This window comes from Electrona antarctica, assembly GCF_951216825.1.
Source record: "Electrona antarctica genome assembly, chromosome: 6".
NCBI classification, from domain to species: domain Eukaryota; kingdom Metazoa; phylum Chordata; class Actinopteri; order Myctophiformes; family Myctophidae; genus Electrona; species Electrona antarctica.
This window is the reverse complement of record NC_136811.1, coordinates 53562352-53589919: the sequence shown is the minus strand read 5'-3', so window position 1 is coordinate 53589919 and position 27568 is coordinate 53562352. Positions and strand designations below refer to the sequence as shown.

The following is a 27568-nucleotide window of genomic DNA, read 5'->3' as shown; positions in this document are numbered from 1 at the left end:
AGTTTTCACTGGCTGCCAGGCATGCAGGCTGCACTAATAACTTTGGGGCAGGCCCTCTGGAGTTTAAATGGACAGGTATCAGTCAAAAGGGAGACATCGAAGAGGAAGGATGGATGGGGAAGGATCAACATATGGAACGTCATAACAGGTCAGCTCCATATATGGAGATCTAAGGGTTTGGGGTCAGATGTACAGTTGCTGACCGACATTGATGGCATCAGGACATGCCCATGTATGGGCTTAATATTTAATAATTAAATGCATCTCCATCAAGGCAAGGCATGACCATATATGATCATGCAACTGACTGACGGTAAATGCACAATTTCATAGTAAATGCGACATGTGGTCGCAATAAAAAATGAACACACACAGTAAGTAGACTTGCTTTTACTTGAACTAATTTATTTTAAATAGCAAGATTCAAAGAGTAAAGTTTCAACAACAACCACATCATCACATCAGCATTACATGAACTGCCAGCATGATAAGAATTAAGAAGACAACTGCATTACAACCAGTGGTGTCATGGTCGTAGAACGCAGTACCATGCCGTGGTACCCAACTAATTGTGACGTGCTTGCGCAGGTACAGAACGGTACACTACACGCTCATGCATGCTAGAACATGTCCCCCGAGATTTAAAGCACCACTTCACCACTTTTCAACATCTCTTCATATAATAGGTCCTCACTAATGTTCATGATAAAACACCACCATTTTTTCCTACTCAGTCTGTCTCATAGGAGGGCTTTGGGCAGTTCGGACACCCATCCACCAGTGACATCATCATTAGGCAGATTTGTTTTTTAAACAACATTTGTTTTAAAATATATTTAGATTTGTATTATCGTGAGAACGATGGCTTCAACTTTTGCATTGCAACTTTTCAGGAAAAGAAAGCCTGCCGTTTCTATTAGCTTGGATTCACCATCGATGATGTCACTGGTGGACAGGTTTCTGAACTGCCCACAGCCTTCCTATGAGATACAGACTGAGTAGGAAAAAATGGTGGTATTTTATCATGAACATTAGTTAGGACCAATTATAGGAAGAGAAGTTGAAAAGTGGTGAAGTGGTCCTTTAAGAGAATACACACATAACATCGGGTTTCCAAAAGTGGTCTAGGCTTACTGGCGGTGGGTCCCCTATTTCTGCACCGTGTCAAGTACCGTGCCCAATTCAAATGGCTACTACTTTGCGATTACAACAGGTTTAACTGTTAACCTGAGCGCACATTCTCATACACGGTAAGCAACATAGCAGTCTACTGCTTCTGTGGCGTTCTACATGCAACAAGATCAAGAATGCCTCCTCCATCAAAGAAGTTAGTTTGTTACTACGCCACAGTAAAGATGTTTCTGATTATTTTAAGTCTACTTTTGTGTTTGTGTGTCTAAAGAAAAAAAAACATTACATCAAAACAGTTGAAAGGCTGTACATGAATCTTTCATGGTTGTATTGAAATTTCCAAGTTTTCACATATTCTGTTAACTTGATTTTACGGTAGTGGCTAAATCTATAGTTCGTTTAGACTACTAACATTTATTTTGGCGAGCCTTGATTGATTCGATGTATTGGCAGATTTTACACTTGGTTGCATGCTGAGAATAGCTGATCAAGCCGCACACTGCGTAGTATGCGTTACACATGGCTTTCTGAAGTTGATCGTCTTTTGGATAATTGTTTGGATTGTCTTGTATGTGTTGTGCAGCAATGTGACCCTCTGACCGTTTGTGTTTCAGTATTTTGTTCCTCAGATTTGCCAATATTGCTCTCTTGTCTTTTCCTCTGTCTGTGATCGTGTAAAAACGCCAATCATGTTCAGATAGTGTTTTTCGCTCTAGTTCGTTGAAGGCAGAGAAATCCATAATGGTCGAGCAGATTTTGCACCCCAGCTTCCAATCCTTACAGTCGATCCAGGGGTGTGTCTCCTTTTTGCTGGCCCACATCTTCTCTGTCCATACAGCGAATGGTGAGCTTACCTCCCATGAGTCAGGAATCGTAGTGGAGGATGATGCTCGAGGAATTCTCATTTCGGTTGGGCAGCTATCATCTCTCCGCTGAAACAAAAAATGAGATACCATTAGAAACTTCACGTCAATTTAGACTCTGTAGAGTGAGTATTAGGGTTTAATCCCGGGATCCGGGCTTCCCGGGTACAGCACACGTAATTTCCCGCCGGGGAAATGGCTTCGGGACCCGTCGTCCCGGAGGTTTTTTTTTTTTTCTTGTTAGAATTTACACTAATTACTAGAAAGGCCTACTACAGCACGGAGGCAATTACCAATTAGGCTGCTTGCCACATTATCCTTGCCACACATGCAAGCATGGCATCTGTTTTCAGCACTGTGGACGGATTTTACGAAAATAAATGATAAAGCTAAATTCAAGACCTGTAAAAAAATATTAAAATCCACAGGAGGGTCAACTAGCGGTTTGAAGCAAACTAAACTAACGTCGTTCTTCGCTGCAAAGAAACCACTCAAGGCGATTCTGGCCGCGCTTGCCGCGCTAGATGAGTTTCATTCAATGCCATTGCAAAGGAATTTGCCCTCTTCGAAGCAACCAAAGTGCCTCTACTTGCCTCTACTTGGCTCTTGGGACCATTCAGCCAACTTTAGTGGAAGCTGAGCGAGCCTTTTCAGTGTGCGGGACGTTCGTTACCAAACTGAGAAACAGACTGAGCGACAAATCAATAAATGCACTTTGCTTCCTTAAATCCCACTTCCTCAAATCCCAATGGTATGGTAATCAAGTGAGCAGGTAGCCTGTTTAATTGCCTCATTTATTTTTAGTTATATACAGTAGGAGGCCAAGAATGTTACTGCGACGTGTTGTGAGCTTGTAGATCGGCTATTTTCATTGTTAATTATCTTTCTATTTATTATTTTTTTTTAAAACATGTTTTTCATTCTAGAAAAAGCTCAAAGGACATTCAATGTTCTGAGAATGTATTTTGTTCAAGAAAAAGCTTAATAAAGTTCAGTGTTCATTCAGTCTACATATTAATTAGGGGTGCAGCAGCTTATGGTTTTAAACCGAACCATCCGGTACGCCCTGCACGGTTCAATACGGCTTTACGGACCGCAATTTTTCGGTTTTGAGGAGGAAAAAAAAGCATTACTGCACAGTTCCCTTTGACCCGTGAGTGAATCCACCTGGTGTGTTGTTTGACCCGTGAGTGAATCCACCTGGGGCCCGTTCCACGAAACTTGGATTAGAGATTAAACCGGGATTTAACAGATATCCTGGCTTAATATTTCCTGGATCAGCGATTAACCGGTTTCATGAAAGCTGGTTAATCTTGCCAGATTAATTTAACCAGTTAACCTGGATATGTTGAGGCTTGATTCGGTTTCATGAAAGTGATGCTACATTAGTTGCCATGGAAACTAATGCTTTGGATTTAGCCTGCTCCGGACCAGGCTAACAGCCAGGTTTAACCTAATCCTGATGTCTTTACTGTTCATTAAGCAGTCAATCTGATCACAAACCAATGACTTTTGCCACACTTTAATTATTATGGGTTTATGTTGCCTTGTTGGAATCGGTCTGCATTAAAGGACTAATTTTAGCACTATATACAAAATCAAAGAACCAAAATATATAGGCTGCACAACCTCATCATAACAGCTTGTGAGCTTGTAGATCAGCTGCTTTTGGTGAATGTTCCCCCAGAATAGGTTTGCTGTCTTGCAAGTGGTAAAGAAAAAATATTATATTATACAATTATTATTTTTATTTTTGTAAAGGTGAAAACATTACTATAAATTACCATTACTCATTGTTTTACAACATATTACCATTGTAACATTTCACCCACTATTGGCCCCTGTCTGGGCAACAACCCCCTTCCCCAAAGGTAGCTCCCTCAGAGGAGGGAGTTATGGCCAAATATCACGATGCTTCAATATCATTATGCTTACAATATTAAGAATTCTATTACATTTATTATGACGTTTCATTATGAAGTTTTAAGTTAAGAGTAGTGGTAGTTAATCATTCAGTCTATCCACTATTGAGAGCGTTTTCTCTCTTTAATTACAGCAGCAGTATTTCTTTTAGAAGCTTAAGTCCTTGTATCAGTAAGTCTGGAATAGATTAGTAAAGATACTGACACAGAAGGGGGCAGTAATGCAACTATTAAGGATGCCAACTGCCATAATACCCCACGAAGAAGAAGGATCTGTAAATCTGTGTTCCACCAAATGGGTCTAGAGAGGAAAAGCCAGGCTCTGCATTCAGCCAGGCTTTATGATCCTGGCTCGATAAATCCACCCATTCTAAGCCTCGCTTGGCTTTAGTGGAATGGAATAAACCAGGCTGTACAGACCAGGATTTAACAAGCCTGGTTTTGTCTTAAATCCTGGATTAGTTAATCCAAGTTTAGTGAAACCCTGGTGTGTTGTTTGGCAACAGTTGATCCACAAGCGTGAAAATGAACGGGGAATTCTTTTTCGGGCCTCTACTCATAATGCTTTACAGACACGGGCTTCATAGGAAGTGTTACCAAACAACTTAACTATAGTACTATGTAGTGTTTACTTGCCTCTGTGCTGCTGCTGACCGTTTCCTCATACAGATGAAGGACTGATGTTATTTTTCTCTTTCTGGTTTTGTTGTCATACTCATTTCTGTCCTCCTGTTGTGGTAGCAGATATTCCACTGGCAGGGATACTGGCGGTCTAATTAAGCTAGGCTTGCTTTGGACAAACGTCTTGATTGATTCGATGCATTGGCAGATTTTACACTTGGCTGCATGCTGAGAATAGGGGACCAAGCCATACTGGTACGCGTTACACATGGCCTTCTGAAGTAGATCGTCTTTTGGGTAATTTTTTGGATCGTCTTGTACGTTTTGTGCAGCAATGTGACCCTCTGACCGTTTGTGTTTCATTATTTTTGACCTGAGATATGTCAACATTGCTCTCTTGTCTTTTCCTTTGGCAGTGATGGTGTAAAAACGCCAGTCATGTTCCGATAGTGTTTTTCGCTCTAGTTCGTTGAAGGCAGAGAAATCCATAATAGATGAGCAGACTATGCACCCCAGTTTCCCATCCTTACATTCGATCCAGGGGTATGTCTCCTTTTTCCTGTCCCACATCTCCTCTGTCCATACAGAGAATGGTGAGCTTCCCTCCCATGAGTCAGGACACATAGTGGAGGATGAGTCTAGAGGAGTGCTCATTTCAGGTGTGCAGCTACCATCTCTTTGCTGAAACAGGAAAAAAAAAGAAAAAACATAAGATTAGAAACGTCACTTTACATCACGTCACATGTCGATAGACTCTGTAATAGAGTGAGTATATGTCAGTGTTTTTATGTCAAGTGGCGAGTGCTCTAAATAGAGAGTACGCACATGCATGATTTTCCCATCAGGACAAGCCCCCCTCATCTTGACTGAGTGGCAAAACATTGAGCAGCATGGAGTGTTGGAGTTTGGAAGCGCTCGTTGGAAATCACTCAACCGTCCTGGCTGCGTACCACCTGTTTCTAAATGTCACATAATGCAGGAGACAGCAAAATGTGTTATTGAAAACAAGCACTTCCAAACTGACACTGACACAAATAATCAAATGCAGGGCATTTCTTGACAGGAAGTAGCTCATAACGTTTCTATGGTGGATTTTTGAGTGATGCAACCACTCCCTTACGGAGCTATGTGTGTGGGTGGGTGGCTGGGTGTCTGGGTATGAGGCTATGAGCACACCTGTGTGCAACCTAACGCACACACGCACATATTAACTGTATATATGATGCTTTCGGGGGTGCCAGTACATTACAGTGATAGTACAGTACAGTAGAAGGTACAGTAGAGGGACCCCCACATGGTAACATGTAATTTCTCTACCGTTTCGGACGCGGGGCGGCTCACCGGAACCGGGCCGGCACCCTGGGTGCGTTCCTATGGGTCTGGAGCCCATAGGAACCCCCACATGGAGTTGCACCACTCACTTCACATGGATGTGATTTTATTAAACAAAAACTTTGCAGATAGAAAGAGGATAATTCAAGCTTTTCGTACAGCTGCAATGTTTATGAGTTTAACATTGTTTAATGCAATCAGACAGGACTTTTCTGTTTGGATAAATGGGCTGCCAAGGCCAGAAAGTAGTTTATTGCCACTCAGTGGGTGTTCCCGCATAACTTCCAGGTACGATGATGTCACGCGCATACCCTCTATAAAGGAGACAAATAGCACTACATGTACAGTATGCAGAACACTTTTATGTATAATAATGTATTGTACAACAATGAGAATTATTGCGACCGCAGGTCAGTCACCAAAACCAAAGTGCAGGAAATAATAGCCTGTCATTTTGGGATACACAATTACCTCAAGAACATATTTACAACTAGAAAAAGTGCCCTTCTGGGCACAGGTCTCCACCAGGATAGGATTGTGTGTGATGTTTGGCCAAATGTTTAGGAGTAATATAAACATGTGTGTGTGTGTGTGTGTGTGTGTGTGTGTGTGTGTGTGTGTGTGTGTGTGTGTGTGTGTGTGTGTGTGTGACGCGACGCGACTTGGCCTGTTGTAGCGCCACCATGAGGCTGGCATTTCTTCCTCAGCCTAGTAGTGGGAATAGGCATGCACAGTTTCACCGCAATCGGACGCTGCGTTGCGGAGTTGTGGCAATTTGTACAAAACGGGCTACTCCTGAAAACTTTAGAAGCCAATCGTAGCCAATCAAGATGGATAATTATGAGAAATCAAACAAATCACATGATCACATGACTATGGAGAGCATGTGTACCGATTTGCGTGAAATTTGGATAAAATCTGAAAGAGTAATATTAGAAAATGTGTTTTACATATGTCGGCCTCCTGGTGGCGCTATAAAGAGCAGATGTGAAAAATTCCAGGCAAAGGTTTTTCCTTGGCCACTAGGGAGTGTGCATACATGGTTTTACACAGATCGGTGCCGTTATAGGTAAAAACACAAATCGGCCAGTTATAGCGCCACCATGAGGCCGAGTTGAAAATAGTGGGAATGTGCGTGCAAAATTGCATGGAAATCACACCATGTGTTCATGATTTGCAGCATTTTGTTTGAAACGGAGCACTCCTGCGAACTTTGGAAGCCAATCTTAGCCAATCAGGATGGAGTCTGAAAGACCCGTTTCGTAGGATGGCTCTAGAGAGACTGTGTACCAATTTGCATAATGTTTGGACAAAATCTGTAGGTGTACTGTCAAAACATTTGTTTTGCACAAAGCGGCCTCCTGGTGGCGCTATAACAGGCCAATGTGAAAACTTTGGGGCAGAGGTTCAGCTCTGGCATTCAGGGAGTGTGTGTGCAGAGTATGGCTGCGATCAAGCCAACAGTGCCAGAGATTAGCTGTTCACAGACGGACACACGGACGGACGGACGGACGGAGTGCAAAACATACTCTCTCCCCATGCCTTCGGCCTGGTGGAGACAATTAGTGTAATATTTGAAGATACCGTCTTTGGCTGACCAGTTGAAACCTTTATTGGCCATTTCCCCCCCATACTTACTGCACTTTGGCTTTGTAGGGCAGTATAGGCAAGATGAGAAACATGCTAATTCCATTATTATTGAACTGACTAGAGGTTAAGCCAGCGAGATAATGGTAAGAATGACTGTTATAGACACCATCAAGTTACCTGCCATAAATAAAATAAAAATCAGATTTCTTCTGGTGTTATTTAATTCCCCCTCCCAGCTGTGTTTTACTGAACCCAGAACATCAGCAGTAGTATTAGTGAACCTTGCTGCTGCTTTGTGACATTTCTCACAGAGATGCCGTTTGCTTGTTGCTGTTCTGAATAAACTTTTAAGATATGCATTCACCTCAGGCCCAGCGCCACAGTAAGATCAGAGGGTGCCTTGCAGTTGCACCTTCAGTTGCAAATTCTTCCCACTCAGTTTAAGTTTTATAATGTAGGCCTACATATTGTTGTACCATATAACATGAGGTTCGCCCACATCCTTCCGGATGGATTTGTATCATTTCTATAACCATTTTAAATGCAAAAAGTCACACTCTTTGGGGGCATGTTATGATGTTTGTTGATGTTCTCATGTCCGTGAAAAATGAAATAAATGTGCGGCCCTCAAACAAGGGGAAGGGGTTCAGTTCAAAGTAGGCTACTCAAAGTCTGCCAGCTTGATGATGTATTGTTACATTTGTTTGACATTAGAATGTCAATGAAGTGTTACCTTTTTTCCGCGTCAGTGAAAAAGTCCAAGCCCCAGCCCAAACAGAATACAGAGTGATGTGTTATTGTTCTCCCACAGACAGTATAATCGAAACGGTCAATAATTCGCGGTTATGCCGTGTTGTTAAACATAATGGGAGCGTTGCTGAATTAGACACTTCAAATGTATAAATGTTTTTAAACACGTTGATAATAAAACACGCAGAAAAACAGATCTTGAAGTGTGCTCTCTCCCATGGCTCTCTCCCAGCCCGCCTCCTCGCCGTCCAGTTCGCAGAGCCGTAGAAGGAGAGAGTGGCGACATGCTTTGATCTCGCCGCAAAGCGGGGTGCTATACGCTATAGTTCCAAAATTGGAACTATCCCATTGAGATAGACTGAGCACTTCCGCATTCCATTGTTACAAGTGTCGAGTGTCGTCACTCTCATGCTAGATTACGCTGCTAGTTCCCGCACTACGATAGCCAATAGGAACGGTGCTACCAAAAACCGGACTCGACGTGCATTCGGTTTCGACCAATACACGCAGAGATGCGGACGGCGATGAGATGTCCCCGCCCTCTTCCAGTCAGTACAGTACACTGTTGCCATGTCCGCTTATTATAAGGGACTTTGGGCTTGTTTTTTCGTGAAGTTGCTTATTGTAGTTGCGGGCCGGTTGTCTCATAGATATATATACAGAGAATATAAGAAACAGCAGTTTATGACGGGTTAAATGAAAGAAAAACATGTATTTACTCTTTATCCACACGGGTTAAAAATGTTTTGTGCCAGGGACCCCCATTAGGTGTACCTGATTTATTATTATTATGATTATATTATTATTATTGTTGTACTATTTTCAAAATGCTGATGAATATTATATTTAAATATGCTCATTTGTGGAGTGGCTTTCTTTGGGGCTTATTTTGCTTATTTCTCTCACACACTCTGGCAACAATGTATTGTGTACAGTGCATTTTCATTCCATGGCTCATTCCCTCCGGGCCTCCGTCCGTTCACACACAATAGCAACACAGTCGAGAGCAGAAGAACCAGTCGTTCATCGGCCGGAGGGCAAATAAAAACACGGTAAGTCGTTTTTTATTTACATTTACATCGAACCAATGTTTTCGTTTTGACGTGTTGCGGTCGCAGCGACGGTCCGCGTGCATGTGCGCGCCCACAGAAAGCAGCAGAACGCACGCGCGGGCTATGTAGTCCGTAGGCCTAGTGCAGTGGAGCAGGACTTTTTTTTTTTTTTTTTTTTTACTATGGTTTGTTGTTGTATAATGTGGACATTCCTGACTGTTTAGTATACATGTATATATTCGTGTGTTAACCAGCGGTGTTGTATATTGTGAGGAGCTGAGGACAGTGGTGCGATTGACCTGGCCGGATATTATTGATGTATTTATATATGGGGGTCCTGGGGGAAAAAAACGAGAAAAGAAAGGGATATGCTAGTTCATAGTGGGCGTCACTATCATGACATTAACGTGTGACTATTGGCTCTTTGGGCACGTCAATCAAACCTCACCACCAGGCGCGTAGCGTGGATCAAATGATTGACTGGAAAAATTAGGGGGGGGGGGGGGGGGGCGGGGTTCTATACTAAACAGAAGTTTGCATGCACACGGGCTGCCAAAAAAACTCTCAAAGGGCACCTACGGACGGCTGCAATTTGAAACTGGCCCCCGTAAAATCTGAATCCCCCCCTTTTCCCCTCACTGTATATGTTTATTTTCCATTTTTACCTCCTTTATGATTAATTCCTGTTCTGTTCTTTGACTATATAGTAGTGTCTATCTGTACGTCTCTAAATGTTTTGATGAATTGAACAAGGTGGACCCTCTTGTAGCCCCTCTCGGAACCCTCGTAAAAGGTTTCTGACATTTGGATGTTTACCTTTTACGGAGGGTCCCTTCTCAGTTGTCGCCCGCAACATGGCGATTCTGGGATACACACGGACTTGGCCTCGCATATGTTCTTGCTGCGCTATTTGAGTGGTGGTTATATGTCTCTAAAGAAGCATATAAGAGCTATAGGAGACAACGGAGACAACCGAACCCCCCGCGAACGGTGCAGAAGCCGTTAAGTATTTTTAATCTTTGTCAGACCGTTTTGGCAGCTCTGAAATTCTTTCTTTCTCACTTCCCATGTCCCGCCTCCCGAGCGGTGGCTGGCTAGCTGTTACTGCCTCTGATTGGCCGACCGCATACATGCAGGATGTTTTTCAGAGCTGCCAAAACGGTCTGACAACGATTAAAAATACTTAACGGCTTCTGCACCGTTCGCGGGGGGTTCGGTTGTCTCCGTTGTCTCCTATAGCTCTCATATGCTTCTTTAGAGACAAATAACCACCACTCAAATAGCGCAGCAAGAACATATGCGAGGCCAAGTCCGTGTGTATCCCAGAATCGCCATGTTGCGGGCGACAACTGAGAAGGGACCCTCCGTAAAAGGTAAACATCCAAATGTCAGAAACCTTTTACGAGGGTTCCGAGAGGGGCTAACCCTCTTGTAAACAAGTGTAATGCTTAATTGGCTCGTCCACTCACAGTTAACAGTCTTTGTATTGAGTTTGTGCTTGAAATGTACTGTAATTCTGCAAACTGTTAATAAATATTTCAATCAATCAAAGTAGGCTATCTTTTGTTGTTTTTCTGGGTTTTTTCGCCCCCTCTCTTTGAAGTTAGACTGGGCCAGCTCTAAACTGACCCAAACTGTCCCAATGGACCCTACGCCGGTGCTCACCACGACGATAGGAAGTTATACGTTATTAGTTGCAGTGTTGCCAATGTCTGCTTATTATAAGTGCCTCTGGGCTTGTTTTTCAGTAAAGTTGATTGAAAAATAATGGTAGTTGCGTTTTTTTGGGACTCGTTTCTTAAGTGTAATTTCTTATTTAGGCTTGTTTCCTAATGTTTAAACCTGTGATTCTCCAACATTTTCATAAAGGACCCCCATGTATTTGAGCACACGGACCCCCATCTGAAAAATGCTGTGTGCCATCTATATACTATAACACTCATGTTGTGAGCTTATGGATCTGCTTTTCTCGAATGTCTGCTGATGCATATTAAATTTAAGTTGCTAATTTCTGGAGTGGTAGCCCTAGGCCTAGAATGTCTCTGATGTTATTTAATGTATTGCACAAAATAATTGTATCAATATGGAAATGATTGAGGATTATGCAAAAACAATTTGTGATTATATAATAATTGTGACAGGCCTATAGGCACGTGTAATCGTGTATGCAATTGGGAATTGCCACGATGACTAAATTGGGAGAAAAAAGGAGGAAAACACAAAACGATCTGCTTATCAAGATGTAATGTCACCATCTGTGTTTTACATGTTTTGTCCGTGCAGCACTGCGTGCAGCGCTCCGTGCAGCAACATGGCCACTAACTCTGAGTTCATCATGGAGTGTGAGGAAGAGGAGTTGGAGCCATGGCAGCGTGTTGCTCGTAATGTGGAGGAAGATAACAACAACAAAGGCCACTCTGGTGAGTACGCAGACCATCGTTATGGATACGACTTGATTACCATGATTACACAATGTGACCTTAACGGTCACATTGTGGATGGATAATAACATCCCTGTCAGTGGCGTACGGACCTGGCGATAGGCCCCAGTGCATTTTTTTGACTTGACTGTACCTTCCTTGAACTGTTCCTAAGCGATCTAGACTGTTAATGAAGGATCGGATAATTAAAGTAAATGTTATGCCTGTAAGATTGAAGGGCAATCAGAAATGACTTTGGACAGATGGAAAAAACTTTTGTTAAACTTGCACAGTGACGGATTACTTTACCTGGGTTACATCTTCTGATGTACTTGAATGTTGACATGACATATCCCATCCCTTCTAGTGTTTCATTGGCGCCAACAAAATAGGCTACAGCTGAGCATGCTGCTGATCATGACACACCCGTTGAAACAAGTCTACGGTACTATAGATACCAAGAAGGACTGGGCAGTGATGTCACCGTTATGTAACACAGAAGTAGTACAGACTTGAAGCTGTTTATAAACCAGTCAGCCAGTGACTTCACTGACAAATCCTTGGTGTTACCCCTCATGCGACCGAGTATCCTCGATGCCCCGGGTTTCTTGTCACCGACGCCTTGACCCCCTGCCGTCTAGGCCCCGCACCAGTGATATTTACGCGTCTGATCCCTGTTGAAAGCTCTGTCTGTCTGTCTGTCTGTCTGTCTGTCTACGTCCTTAAATAAAAGGGCAGGCTGAGAAGCTAAAATGGATACATCTTTGTGATTCTCTGGGTTACTTTCACTGTAAATCAGTACGCGCTACTTGTTGGGGTCATTTTGATTGACTTGCAGACATGACAACTCAAATATATTAATTTGTGTTAAAACAGAAGAACCAGCCCCATCAAGAAGCATTTACTGTATTTAAAGGACAAGTCAGTGTTAAGGTGGTAACATTTAAAAGTGTATTCACACTTAAAACGACACAGCTAAAATATTGTATGGACTAAAGGGTGACAGAATAAAACTAAGGACATTGACTTTAGTTAGATCTTGTAGTAAACAACCATTATTTGGGAAGTTTTAGTTGACTGACCACACACAAGCAGATAATGCTTGGTCAAGGTTATTATAGTAGAAAAAACACACTTTTTTTACAGCAAATTAAGGCTTTTAACATCTTCATAAGGACCTATAGGGGTTTAATTGATTTAGTTGCTTTGATGTCCGGACCATCCTTTCAACACATACAGTATATGTATGCTGGATCACTTTCCAACTATGGGAAACAAGTGACGTGTGAGACACGTTATTGTCAGGTATAAAAAGCCCCCCCGCCCCCAGTGTGCTTGTGGGGAGACGGTAAAGTGGAGTCTATATCATTGAGCGAGTAAAGGGCCTTTCAAACGTGAAGCGATATAACGCGCCTATAGTACATTTTCAATGAGACCTGCGTTTTTGCGCGGAGCAGTCGCGGTGCGACAACGCAAGTGAGCGCGGTCCCGTGAATTGGTTGCGCGCGTGCTCGTTTCGTTTTTTACGCTTGCGGTGTCGCGCCCCTCTTCAACAGACCTGTAGCAGACCTCTGTTGATCCAGACCCTCTTCAACAGACCTGTAGCAGACCTGTGTTGATCCAGGCAACAACGTGTGCGTTCCTCGCCTCCCGTTTGAAAGGCCCTTAACCCATTTAGGCCTGACCTCGAAATTTAAAAAAAATCTTCTAAATCCTCCAGTTTTCTGAAATAAATATTGTCACGATTTTTCAAAAATAGCAGACCTACAAGCTCGTAGCGCGCCACTCGGTGGTGCGCTATGAGCTTGTATATCTGCTATTTTTCAATAGCTAAATTATAGTTGTTGAGTTGTTGAGCGAGTAATTTAGCATTTAGACTGTCAGATTAGTTTAATTTTGAAGTAGAATCAGTTAGTTAGTTAGTATTAGATTAGTTAGTTGAGACACACACACACACACACACACACACACACACACACACACACACACACACACACACACACACACACATCTAGTAGGTAGGGTCAGATCGAGATTTGTAAGGCATTTAGTTCAGATGTAGTTTTTTTTGTTTCTGTGTGTTACTAGTTTGTAGCATATTGGACCAATTTTGTTTTGTTTGTGCGGATTTTTGTGTCTGTTACCTGTAGTGTAGTTCATCTTTGTGTTTGTGGCAGCCATGCCTTCTAAAAGAAAGGTACGAGGAACGCCGGTACGTAGGAGAGTGAGGGGCTCCACCGTTCCGGCTCCCCAGGCCCAGTCTGGACGTCGCACTGTTCAGTCAACCATGGACGGGTATCTGAGTGCGTTACTCGTCGGTAGAAGGCGCGACAGCGAGACCGAGTCAGAACCAGAGAGGGAGGGAGAGGAGCCTCCGATCGACGAGGTGAAGGAGCAGGTCAAGGAAAAGAAGGCGAAGGAGAGAGCTTCTCCTCCGGCAGTCAAGCCGCAGCCCCTGGCCGCCGAGGCTACCCAGCCACTTGAACCCCGCCCTGAGTCCCCACTACCTGGGCCCAGCTCAGTGCCAGTCCGCCACCCTGAGTCCCCACAACCTGGGCCCGGTTCATCGCCAGTCCGCCGCCCTGAGTCTCCAGAACCTGGGCCTTCAGCACATCTCCGCAGGAGTAACCGTGTCCGAACCACGCGTCCCGCTCAGGTGTACGAGTCCGACTCCGACCCGATCGACAGTCCCTCCCCCCCGGTGTCGGAGGATATGGGGGTCGAGTGGGATCCGACCCGGGAAGAAAGCGTGGACGTCCGATACCTGTCCATTGGTAAGTAACCAACTTCCATTTCCTTTAGCCTGGCGACAAATGTTTATTATGTCCAATTATATGTCCATTGTGTTGGCGCTGATCACTCAAAGTAAACTGGCTACAAAAGAAGCCATGTAACTTACATACATGGCTTCCAACTTACTTATTTGTATTGTCTGAGCTAATGCGCTTTTATCCATAGCGCTTTACATATGACAATGTTGATGATTTATTTTGTCACTTGCTAACTAAGTTCTCTAGACTCGCTGGGGAAATTTGTGTGCTTTTCATGGTGTTTTCATGGTTTCATGTTTTTGTATTGACTTGTGCTTTCGTTTTGAAATGTACTGTGAATTGTTTCAATTGCAATATGGCAAAGCAGTCTAGTTTGTGTATCTGTGTTGGTTTTAGTGTCTGTCTGTTACTGTAGTTCATCTTTTGTTTTATATAGGCTACTATGCTATGATGATGATGCTGATTTTATGTTCACATTATATTTATATAGATGATTGTATAGATGCTGAAGAGGAGGAGAGGGCTATCCCTGCACCTGCTGAAGAGGAGGAGAGGGCTATCCCTGCACCTGTGTCCAGTCATGGAGGTAAGGAAGAACAGCATGGTTTATCTGCATTGAGCTAAAACTAAATGCTGTGTGTGGCCTTGCAACCTGGTCTGTGATGTGTGCACGTTGTGAGCTTGTAGATCAGCTATTTTTGAGGGCCCTCCAGATGATGTATGATGATAAGAGCGCCCCTCACTTTACACAAGTGTGATTTATGTATTTGTTTACTGAGAAAATAGCCTATTCTGTGATAGAGCAAGAGAGTTGAGTGAGTGTGTAGCCTGTCTCCCTGTTCTGTGATGTGTGCGCGTTGTGAGCTTGTAGATCAACTCACTCTCTATCACAGAATAGGCTATTTTCTCAGTAAAAAAATAATAATACATAAATCACATTTGTGTGAAGTGAGGGGAGCTTTTATCATCATAAATCATCACATTCCATGCCACATACACGTATACACAAAGCTGTGCATAGGAGGGCCCTCAAAAATAGAACAGGGGATGCGCACACATCACAGAACAGGGAGCCAGGCTACACACTCACTCATCTCTCTCTCTCTCTCTCCCCTATTCTATGTATTTATTTTTGATTGATTATAATGTTTACTATGACAGTATATGCAAGCTGCATTTGGCACTGGATACAAGCTACATTGATTGAAATGGTTGTCTATTTACAGATGGTGATCAGCCTATCAGCTCCTCTGCTGCTGCTGCTGCTGCTGATGATGATCCGGTTGCCATGGAAATGGGTAAGAAATAAGTCACAATCACATGTTTATAAAATTGATATCAGAGGTTACAGTAAATAAAATAAAAAGTGTGTGAAATTAGTTTTCTAAACATGGTTACTGTACTGAGAGGGTACAAAATGTAGCAGCAGATGTATACTACACAAGTAAAATCAATGTATTTGTGTATTTCTGTAATTTAGATGGTGACCAGCCAGCTGCAAGTCCTGAGGACGGGTGGTTTGCTGCTGGGTCGTGGGAGCCCAACCAGATCCCCTTCACTGGAGTGCCGGGGCCTACTCCTGCGACTGATGCGCTGGGTGCAGGCAGCGATCCAGTCGCTTTCTTCCAGCTCTTCCTCTCGGATGAGCTGCTCCAGCACATCGTGACAGAAACCAACCGGTATGCGGAGCAGGTCATCAGTCAGGTGTGTGTATTTTTTTTTGTGCATAGTCCATGTTTTTTTTTGTTTTTTGTATTCACATTTACAACACTGTTGTAATTTTATGACTGCTAATAAAACTATCTATATCTATGTCCATCCATCTAGGCCAGGAGCCGGCTCCCTCCACACTCAAGAAAGCTGAAGTGGACAGAGACCCACATCACCGAGATGAAAAACTTCTTAGGCCTGTTCTTCCTGACTGGTGTGGTGGTCAAACCAAGACTGGACATGTACTGGTCTAGCCGTCAGTCATTGGAAACGCCCCATTTCCCCCGCACCATGTCACGTAACAGGTTCCAGCTGCTGCTCAGGTTCCTCCACTTTGCAGACAACGAGACAGCTGACAAGACAGACACCCTATATAAAGTCAGACCTATCCTAGACTCCCTTCTGGCGCAGTTCAATAAGGTCTACATGCCGGGCAAGAACATCAGCATTGATGAGGGGGTGATGGAGGGTGGTGATGGAGGGGGTAGGCTTTCCTTCAAAGTGTACAAGCCTAATCGCTGGGGCCTGAGAAGTTATTGTCTCTGTGAGAGCCAGACGGGGTACTGTTATGCTATGGCGCCCTACTGCGGTGAACGCACTGCCCTTGATGTGACTGTTCCGTTCCTCCTCGGGGACTTGAGAGACAAGGGCCATCACCTCTACATGGACAATTTCTATAATAGTGTGTCCAGGGCGACACTGTTGAAGGGGTTGGGGACTCAGTGTTGTGGCACCATCAGACGGTACAGAGGTGAACCAGAGGCCCTCAAGAAAACCAGCCATGCAGTCAACCACCTGAAAAGGGGGCAACGGATTGTGCGCCATAACGGTGAGGGCGCCATGGTTCTTGTCTGGCGCGACAAGAAGCTTGTACGGATGGTGAGCACAATCCACCAGGACAGGATGCATACAGCGGAGGAGAGAGTGAAGGGCAGCAGCAAGAAGGTCACTTACGTCAGGCCAGAGTGTGTAGTCGACTACAAAAAATTCACGAATGGCGTTGATAAAATGGACCAAAGAATGAGCTATAACCCGTTTCCCAGGAAGACGCACAGATGGAATTTTAAATTCATAATGTATATGTTCCAGCTGTCTTTTGCAAACGCCCTAACTGTGTACAAAGCGAAGGGGGGGAGGCAGGGAATGACACTACTCAAGTTTATCTTGAGTGTCGTCGAGTCGTGGACTGCATTGCGGACGCCGGGGTGTGGTGAACCAGAAGCCGAGGAGGAAGTCTCTGGTGACGAGGAAGTCTCTAGTGACGAGGAGGAGGCAGTAGGTGTTGCCGAGGGGGCAGTCGGTGGTGCTGAGGGGGCAGTCGGTGGTGCTGAGGGTGCAGTTGGTGGTGCTGAGATGGAGGAGGAGGTGGAGGTGGTGCCGGTGGTGATACCTGTTGCCCCGAGCTATGACCCAGAGGTCAGGAAGAACTGCAGGTTGTATGGCCATGACCTACGCAAGTTCCCTGTAGGGATAAGGGGGAAAAAGTTGCCAGCCAAGAAATGCAGGTTGTGTTTTGTGAAAACGGGTGCACGCCGTGAGACACGCTACTACTGCAAGGAGTGCAGCTACCAGCCCCTCTGTGTAGATTGCTTTTTTGTGTACCATAACCATAAGGGGGAAGGCTCTGGTGACGAGGAGGGGGCAGTCGGTGGTGCAGAGGGGGCAGTCGGTGGTGCTGAGGGGACAGTCGGTGGTGCTGAGGGGGCAGTCGGTGGTGCTGAGGGGGCAGTCGGTGGTGCTGAGGTGGGGGGGAGGGAGGAGGAGGAGGAGGAGGAGGTGGTGCCGGTGGTCATACCTGCTGCCCCGGGCTGTGACCCAGAGGCCAGGAAGAAGTGCAGGTTGAATGGCCACGACCTACGCAAGTTCCCTGTAGGGATAGGGGGGAAAAGGTTGCCAGTCAAGAAATGCAGGTGGTGTTTTGTGAAAACGCATGCACGCCGTGAGACACGCTACTTCTGTAAGGAGTGCTGTTACCAGCCCCTCTGTGTAGAGTGCTTTTTTGAGTACCATAACCATTAATAAACTATAAGCACGGTTAGGGCTTAGCATGGAATGTGATGATGTATGATGATTAGAGCGCCCCTCACTTCACACAAGTGTGATTTTCATATTATTTCATTGGCTGAGCATGGGATGTGATGATGTATGATGATTAGAGCGCCCCTCAGTTCACACAAGTGTGATTTTGTTTTTGTTTTTCTTTCATTGGCTGAGCACGGAATGTGATGTATGATTATTAGAGTGCCGCTCACTTCACACAAGTGTGATTTTTTTTTTTTTATTATTTAATTTGGCTGAGCACGGAATGTAATTATGTATGATGATTAGAGCGCCCCTCACTTCACACATGTGTGATTTCATTATTATCCTATATACAAGTTCAATGTTTGTTTAATAAACGCCATTGACGATGAAGGGAAAACTTACGTAATTTTGTAACTCATATCATGTCATATTGTCTCTTTATTATTAATGGAATTTAATGTTTGTGTTGGCACCGTTTGTTTTACATTACATCAACCATTACATCTCCTAATCAACATGAGTTAGACTTCAATATATTAGCGCTCCTCACTTCACACCACGGTTTCGGTAAAGTTAAAAAAAAATAGCGGTGTGTGGCTAACACCCGACAGACTAGTGCTACACTTCGACAGAGTGCTAGACTTCTTAGTAGGACTGTGTGTGTGACCGATAAGAGTGCTAGACTTCTAAGTAGGATGGTGTGATCGAGAAATACATTCTCTGCAGCTGTAAGAAATTAATTAATTTCAAACCGAAAGACCACGGTTCATTTGGGCATATTGAACCGTGTATGCTGTACCGAACGGTTCGGTTTAAACCTGTAAACCATTGCACCACTATTTCACGCCGGTGTGATTATTTTTTTTGTCTTTCATTGGCTGAGCATGGAATGTGATGATGTATGATAAGAGTGCCCCTCACTTCACACAAGTGTAATTTACTATTTTTGAGTGGTGTAAACCACTCCAACCACTGGCTTTGTACCCATGTCTGTTCGTACCAAAAAAATCACACCCGTGTGAACTGAGTGGTGTAAGGTCTTATATAGCCTGTCTGACGTAATTAAATCTTGTCTGACGTAATGAAATCACACCCGGTGAACTGGGTGAACATGGCAACCATGCTCATTTTTGAGTGGTGTACACCACTCCTACAACTGGCTTTGTGTGTGCAGAAAAAATTAGCATGGTTGCTATGTTCACCCTGTTCACCCGGGTGTGATTTCATTACGTCAGACAGGCTATATAAGACCTTACACCACTCAGTTCACACGGGTGTGATTTTTTGTTCTGCACAGACTAACAAAGCCAGTTGTAGGAGTGGTTTACACCACTCAAAAATGAGCATGGTTGCTATGGTCACCCAGTTCACACGGGTGTGATTTCATTACGTCAGACATTATGTCAGACCACAGCTGATCAGTCTATATAAGACCTTACACCACTCAGTTCACACGGGTGTGATTCTGTTACTGAGAAAAGAGCATATTCTGTGTTTAATGAGACTGTCTCTCTGCATTGAGCTAAAACTATGCACTTTGTGACATGACAATGTAGAACTGTTTTATTTTTTTGAACCATAAGCTCCTGTTTACACACTTGCACTTGATGACATGACAATATTGCACTATGACTTGACTGTGTGTGTGTGTGTGTGTGTGTGTGTGTGTGTGTGTGTGTGTGTGTGTGTGTGTGTGTGTGTGTGTGTGTGTGTGTGTGTGTGTGTGTGTGTGTGTGTGTGTGTGTGTGTGTGTTACACGTGTGTGTGTGTGTGTGTGTGTGTGTGTGTGTGTGTCATATCTCAGTAAGACACCTTAAGGTGCGAGAAGCGACCGCAGGCCGTGGGGAAACAACAGACTTAAAAAAAATAGTATGTAGATCTGGCAATGTACACATACACACAGACTAGGGCTTAAACATAAATACAGACAGCCGTGCATATGAGACATTTCAATCATTAAATGACGAAGGTTTGTGTGCATTTGAGCATAATTGAGAATCATGGAGAAGAGTAGAAAGAACAAATGAGAATAATGTAGGTATTTGACAACACAAATGCGTGTCGTTTATGCACTCAGGCGCGGAAAGTCCTCCGCCGGAGGAGAATATGAACGAGCGGCGGCGCCGTCAAGCAAGGGAACGGAAGCACCGCCAGCGTCTCCGTGACAGCGCTGCTGCCGCCCAGCAGCGGCGCATGGACACAGACCAGCACCAGCGCACTGGCGCGGAAAGTCCTCCGCCGGAGGAGTCTGCTGACGAACGCCGCCGCCGTCAAGCAAGGCAACGGAAGCACCGCCAGCGTCTCCGTGACAGCGCTGCCGCCCAGCAGTGGCGCATGGACACAGACCAGCACCAGCACTCAGGCGTGGAAAGTTTACCGCCGGAGGAGACTGCTGACGAGCGGCGCCGCCGTCTATCAAGGCAACGGAGCCAGCGCCACCGCCAGCGTCTCCGTGACAACACTGCCGCCCAGCAGCAGCGCATAGCCCAGCAGCAGCACATGGACACAGAACAGCACCAGTGCTCTGGCTTGGAAAGTCCTCCGCCGGAGGAGACTATGAACGAGCGGCGCCGCCGTCTATCAAGGCAACGGGTGCAGCGCCACCGCCAGCGTCTCCAGCAGCAGCGCACGGACACAGAACAACACCAGTGCTCTGGCGCGGAAAGTCCTCCGCCGGAGGAGACTGCTGACGAGCGGCGCCGCCGTAAAGCAAGGGGACGGGTGCAGCTCCACCGCCAGTGTCTCAGTGACAGCACTGGCGCCCAGCAGCGGCGCATGGCCCAGCAGCGGCGCATGGCCCAGCAGCGGCGCATGGACACAGACCAGCGCTCTGGCGCGGAAAGTCCTCCGCCGGAGGAGACTGCTAACGAGCGGCGCCGCCGTAAAGCAAGGGGACGGATGCAGCGCCACCGCCAGCGTCTCCGTCACAACACTGCCGCCCAGCAGCGACGTATGGACACAGACCATCGCTCTGGTGCGGAAAGTCCTCCGCCGGAGGAGACTGCTACCGAGCGGCACCGCCGTCAAGCGAGGGAATGCATGCAGCGCCACCGTGACAGCACTGCCGCGCAAGACTCCAGAGCGCCATGTCAACGGCCACATCTTGCCACGCCTCAGCAGAAGTTCTTAGATTTCGTTCAGAAATCTTACACTTCAAGTGTGTGCCTGCTGCCACCGCCAACACCTCCAACTCAAGGTTAAAAGTGCCGAACTCTACGACATCTGCCACCGTGACAAGCAGGAGCCCAAGAAGTTGAGCGCCGGGATACAGCCAGACGCCAAGGTGCCCGAAATATCGTGTGTGTGTGTGTGTGTGTGTGTGTGTGTGTGTGTGTGTGTGTGTGTGTGTGTGTGTGTGTGTGTGTGTGTGTGTGTGTGTGTGTGTGTGTGTGTGTGTGTGTGTGTGTGTGTGTGTGTGTGTGTGTGTGTGTGTGTGGCATTACATGAAGCGTGACAGGCTTTCATAAGAATCATGGAGCAGAGTAGAAGGAACAGAGACGCCTGTAACGCAACCTCCAGATATTTAAAAAAGGAGGGGTTTTTTTTAGGGTCACGGTGGCACAGTCGGTAGTGCTGTCTCCTCACAGCTACACCTGGGTTCGATTCTCGCTGTGGGCGTGTTCCCCCCTTCGCGTCATCAGTGCCCATACCCGAGGCGGGGTTGGCGAAAGGGCCTTTCTGTGTGGAGTTTGCATGTTCTCCCCGTGTCCCCTAGGGTAGGTACCTTCACAAAAACATGCCGTAATCCTGGTCTCTAAACTACCTCCCCCTGGCCAGCCGGGGCGCCTGATGGAGGGGAAAGGAACTGGTCTCTAAACTACCTCCCCCTGGCCAGCCGGGGCGCCTGATGGAGGGGAAAGGAACTGGTCGGAGTTACGTCTCCCTTCCACGCACTACGTCCGGCCGGGGAAACTCCCCTGTCAGGTGAAAAAGAAGCAGCTTGGACTCCTCATGCATAGAAGGTTACATTAGATAATTGACACTGGGTGAAAAAAATGGGTTACAAAATTGTGGGATAAAAAAAAGTTGTTTGAATTGGGACTCTCAGAGTTCTACAGAAGCCTGTGGGAAGTGAATGACTCAGAGTTCTACAGAAGCCTGTGGGAAGTGAATGACTCTCAGAGTTCTACAGAAGCCTGTGGGAAGTGAATGACTCTCAGAGTTCTACAGAAGCCTGTGGGAAGTGAATGACTCTCAGAGTTCTACAGAAGCCTGTGGGAAGTGAATGGTAAGTCCCTGGCAATCAAAATATTATGATGAGAAGTGTTATTATTGCCCCTCGGGTCAAGTAATTGAAGTACACACCCTATGAATGATTTTATTTTAATTAGTTTATCAAATAAAGGTGATCTTGTGATTGTCCACACAAAAGCCTGTGTGGACAATCACACACACACACACACACACAATATTTTGGGCACCATGGCGTCTGGCTGTATCCCGTTGGCGGCGCTCCACTTCTTGGGCTCCTGCTTTTCTCGTGTCTGCCTCTCTGAAGTTACTTGCATGGGGATTTTGGTTACAAGAGTGAATACTGAATTCAGGTCTCTCAACCTGTAATTGAGAGTGGCGTAGTCTTGACTATATTGGTTATCATTCCAAACGTATTATCAGTGTCCATCTGGTCACATTTGGCAGGCTTGAGCGTGACAGGCTTCAATTAATTATCGTAAAAGTTGACGATAAGTGTGGCTAAAATAAAAATGGCTGTGCTGTCAGTTCAAATATCAGTTATGCCTGTTTGTCATTCTGTTCACTCTATTCCCAGGTTTTTCGTCAGACTAAGTGCTATTCAAGTGCAGATATCTTCGTAATGGAAGATGATAGAAACTTCACTTTTTGGGGGGGATGAAAGTCCATGGATGCACGTCGCATCAAGTAGGATTGACTTTAAATTGTCATTATGAAAGTTTCTTGAATTTTGGCGGAGCAGATTAATGTAGGCTACATTGTAGAGCAAGGGAGGAGAACACTGACGGACGGTGTACAGCGCGCGCAGCACGCGTACACACACACACACACACACACAGTGTGTTATGTATGAAGTCGCCGTCGGCAAATCTGTAGAGGAGTTTGAAAATAATGTTTGTTTGGTCCTTGTCCCTTACCGAGAATCCGAAATAGTTCCATACCACTGACGTACAGTTCTTTTTGAGAACTAGCACTTCCTCAACCTCCACTCGCTCGACATCTGAGTATAATTGGCCGTCCATTTATTTCGTCTTCTTTACATATTATTCTGTGCAGAGCGCAGTGAGTGACTGCGTTCAGACAAACTCCTGTTTCCCTCTCTGCCCAGAAGAAATGGGGCGGGGACTTTGGGAATGCTCCCAAAGTTGCATAAACCTCACAATGCAATTTTATGATTGGGTCGTGCTTTGCACGTCATGGCATGACGGCTGATTCCTCCCCCGAGGCGATAAAATCCAGTCCATGCCAGGTCGCTCCATTCCTGCTTTTCTTCTGCCATTGAACACAGTACGTTAAGACTACCACTGTTGCCGCTCTTGAATATAACATACCACCAGGACAAGTCTAGCACTTGTACCGCGGATTTTCACAGCCCCTGGTAGTTGTCTCACGACATTCTTCAAGAACTCACGTAAGTCGGTTTACCGCTTACTTGTTAGCATTATGGTTGAAATAACCTTTTTGATCCAAGCTAACTCTAGTCGAATCACAAGACCTTCTTCAGGCGCCTTTAGCTGCTACCACTAACAACATATCTTAGCTAGCTTCAGCTTCTCGGCTATTTTCCGCTAGCCTTTAGCTTCCGGCCAGTGTCGCAAGACCATAGCCTTAGCTTCGGCAGTCGCTAGCTGGAAAGTCTAGCTTAGTACTTAAGGCCTATTCATAGTTCAGTTTTAGGTGATAAGGTGACCACCAATTTCTATATATACGATACGATACAACTTTATTGTCAGCTTACACTGAAATTTGTTTTGCGTCCATGACGTCACCGTTCAAGATACAGACAAGACAGACATGATACATTACAGGACACAAATCACAAACAGACGGTAACAAGAACATATCCTCTGGTTTACCGATTTTGGTTTAAAAGCAGAACAGACTGATGTACAAAATAGTTCTTTAGTCTGTTTTTCTTATATTTAGGTACTCTAAACCGCCTCATGGAGGGCAACCGTTGATATTAATCATTTAAAACATGTAAGGGGTCAGAGGAGATACTCTGACCCCTTACATGTTTTAAATGATGAATATCAACTGTTGCCCTCCATGAGGCATATCTTGTTACTCGTCTTATCAATTAAAACCGTTTGTTGCTTTAGACGAGTATGGGCTTAAGGCTTTTTCTATCGATATAAGAAGACCTCGTTTTCCATTTTTAGAATCGGCCCAGGTGCTAGGCCCAGTTGCTAGGGCCCCGCCCGCCCTGTTTCGGTCAACTTAGTATCTCTATTAGAGATTCACAATATGTATATTATGAGTATGACGAATATAACACTACACATGTCCCAGAATCTTCTCCCTTCTGACTCCAAAACTATGGAATGCACTTCCCATTGCAATCAGAACTGCAGACTCACTCCCAATCTTCCGCCTTAGTCTGAAAACTCTCCTGTTCAGACTCCATCTTGGCCCATATCACTTGCCATAGCACTTGCACTTTATTTATAATTTAGCATTCTATTTGAATTACAATTTAGCATTTTATGTAGACCTCTATAATGTATACTCATCACTTCACTGTACAGAAAATCTACTGTTATTAGGTTCTCAGCTGGTTTATGATGATGACTTGATGACTTTTTCTATGTATTTGATGTATTACCTTGGGGTGTTCTTACTTACTGTAAATCACTCTTTAATAAAGGTGAGCATTGTTTGAGAGACTTCAAATGCCATGACAGAAGTGGTTTACTAAATTATAATGGTTGAATCCGATAACAAATAGGGTGGCCTATCCATAAACAAGGATAGTGTTAGGATTTCAAAATTGAACAATGATGTATCGTGTTATTTTAAACTGGAATAGCATTGGTATGTGACGCTCACAGTAGAAACCTTTAAAAAAGGACAGATGTGGTTCAAAGTCAAATCATACCATTTGTAGTACTATCACAAACGTTACAGCAGTGAAAATTGTTATTCGCATTTGACCCATCCTTGGAGAGGTGAGCCGCAGCCGTGCAAAGTATTTCGGGAATCATTTGTAGTTTGCCAAGCAATTGGTTCCCATTTTACAGTCTTTGGTATGACCCGGCCAGAGTCGAACCCCCCACCTCCAAGTTTCAGGGTGGACACTCTAACCACAAGGACACTGTCTGGTGTTCAAAAAGAATAGGTTCCTCCAAATAACAGTTACAAAACAGAGTTAACAATTTATAGACCGATGTATATTTCAAACATTTAATGTGTTTTCCTCATTTTGTCTTTTGCCTAGACATCACACACCTCAATTTGAGTAAAGAGAGGATTTACCCTGCACAGCATATGAACTCCAGTCTGGTCCAGGAGGAACCACAGCCTCCACATGTTAAAGAGGAACTAGAGGAGCTACTTCTAAGACCAGAGGAGGGGTTGACATTACTAGTAGTGAAAAATGAATATGATGGTGAAAACAGAGAGAAAGGTGCCGTAACCATCACCTCAGCTGAACACTCGAAAACACAAACTGAGGACTGTGAAACACCACAACAACAACTCCTCTCTTCACACTGTTCTGAATCTGACACTGAAAACAAGTGGGAGGAGACCACAGAATATCATCCAGCTTTAAACACATTGAAATCACACACAGCGCAAACTATGGATGAGTGTAGTCAACAGGGTGTTCTAAAAACACACATGATGTTTCATACAGGGGAATTAACTTGCACAGTTTGTGGCAAAGGTTGTAGTGACATGAGTAGTCTAAAAGTACATATGAGGAGTCATAAAGGGGATAAGCCCTTTACTTGTACAGTTTGTGAAAAGGGGTTTAGTACATCATGGAATCTAAAAACACACATGAGGACTCATACAGGGGGAAATCCCTTTACTTGTACAGTTTGTGGCAAATGTTGTTTTTCAACAAGTGATCTAAAAAGACACATGATGACTCATACAGGGGAATACCTTTTAACTTGCACAGTTTGTGGGAAAGGCTGTAGTGACACAAGTAATTTAAAAATACACATGATGACTCATACAGGGGAAAGGCCATTTACTTGTACAGTTTGTGGCAAAGGTTTTATTAAAACATGTAATCTAAAAGCACACATGATGACCCATACAGGGGAAAAACCCTTTACGTGTGCACTTTGTGGCAAAGGCTTTGTTAACACAAGTAATTTAAAAACACACATGAGGACTCATATGGGGGGGAAATCGTTTACAGTTTGTGGTGATAGCCACAACTCCAGTCTGGTTCAGGAGGAACCACCGCCTCCACATGTTAAAGAGGAACTAGAGGAGCTACTTCTAAGACCAGAGGAGGGGTTGACATTAATAGTAGTGAAACATGAATATGATGGTGAAAACGGAGAGACAGGTGCCGTAACCATCACCTCAGCTGAACACTCGAAAACACAAACTGAGGACTGTGAAACACCACAACAAACTAGTGATGACCAACTCCTCTCTTCACACTGTTCTGAATCTGACACTGAAAACAAGTGGGAGAAGACCACAGAATATCATCCAGCTTTAAACACATTGAAATCACACACAGCGCAAACTATGGATGAGTGTAGTCAACAGGGTGTTCTAAAAACACACATGATGTTTCATACTGGGGAATTTACTTGCACAGTTTGTGGCAATGGCTGTAGTGACATGATTAGTCTAAAAGTACATATGACGAGTCATAAAGGGGATAAGCCCTTTACTTGTACAGTTTGTGAAAAGGGGTTTAGTACATCATGGAATCTAAAAACGCACACAAGGACCCATACAGGGGTAAATCCCTTTACTTGTACAGTTTGTGGCAAATGTTGTTTTTCAACAAGTGATCTAAAAAGACACATGATGACTCATACAGGGGAATACCTTTTAACTTGCACAATTTGTGGGAAAGGCTGTAGTGACGCAAGTAATTTAAAAATACACATGATGACTCATACAGGGGAAAGGCCATTTACTTGTACAGTTTGTGGCAAAGGTTTTATTAAAACATGTAATCTAAAAGTACACATGATGACCCATACAGGGGAAAAACCCTTTATGTGTGCACTTTGTGGCAAAGGCTTTGTTAACACAAGTAATTTAAAAACACACATGAGAACTCATACAGTTTGTGGTGATAGCCAGCCAAAGCATTAGTCTAGAATCACATAAGACAAGTCAAATGTTTATTTATACAGATTTCAATGTATGACCATCATTTCTAGTCCAGGATAGATTTGAATAGAATATTACTGGTATATACAGGGGGAA

At 44.5% G+C, this 27568-nt stretch overlaps 2 protein-coding genes across 3 annotated transcripts; one reads left to right on the top strand and one right to left on the bottom strand.

Annotated features, from left to right (window-relative positions):
* Window positions 1-456: 456 nt before the first annotated feature.
* LOC306924750 (uncharacterized protein) lies at window positions 457-8460 on the bottom strand. 2 transcript variants are annotated; one of them, XM_079503381.1, is made up of 4 exons: window positions 8193-8460; window positions 5363-5496; window positions 4553-5218; window positions 457-2063 (listed from the first exon to the last, which is right to left on the bottom strand). In XM_079503381.1, exons 2-4 carry the CDS (start codon window positions 5417-5419, stop codon window positions 1539-1541), a joined length of 1248 nt encoding a protein of 415 aa, XP_079359507.1. In that variant the 5' UTR covers window positions 5420-5496; window positions 8193-8460; the 3' UTR covers window positions 457-1538. The 2 variants fall into 2 exon arrangements, with proteins under 2 accessions (XP_079359507.1, XP_079359508.1); XM_079503382.1 differs by lacking the exon at window positions 5363-5496.
* A 689-nt stretch (window positions 8461-9149) lies between these two features.
* On the top strand, window positions 9150-21388 carry LOC306925153 (uncharacterized protein; the record flags this gene model as incomplete). The annotated part of the gene is made up of 8 exons (XM_079503835.1): window positions 9150-9261; window positions 11545-11681; window positions 13859-14455; window positions 14943-15038; window positions 15679-15750; window positions 15933-16156; window positions 16280-18119; window positions 20265-21388. Exons 2-8 carry the CDS (start codon window positions 11573-11575, stop codon window positions 21386-21388), a joined length of 4062 nt encoding a protein of 1353 aa, XP_079359961.1. The 5' UTR covers window positions 9150-9261; window positions 11545-11572.
* Between the last annotated feature and the right edge of the window lie 6180 nt (window positions 21389-27568).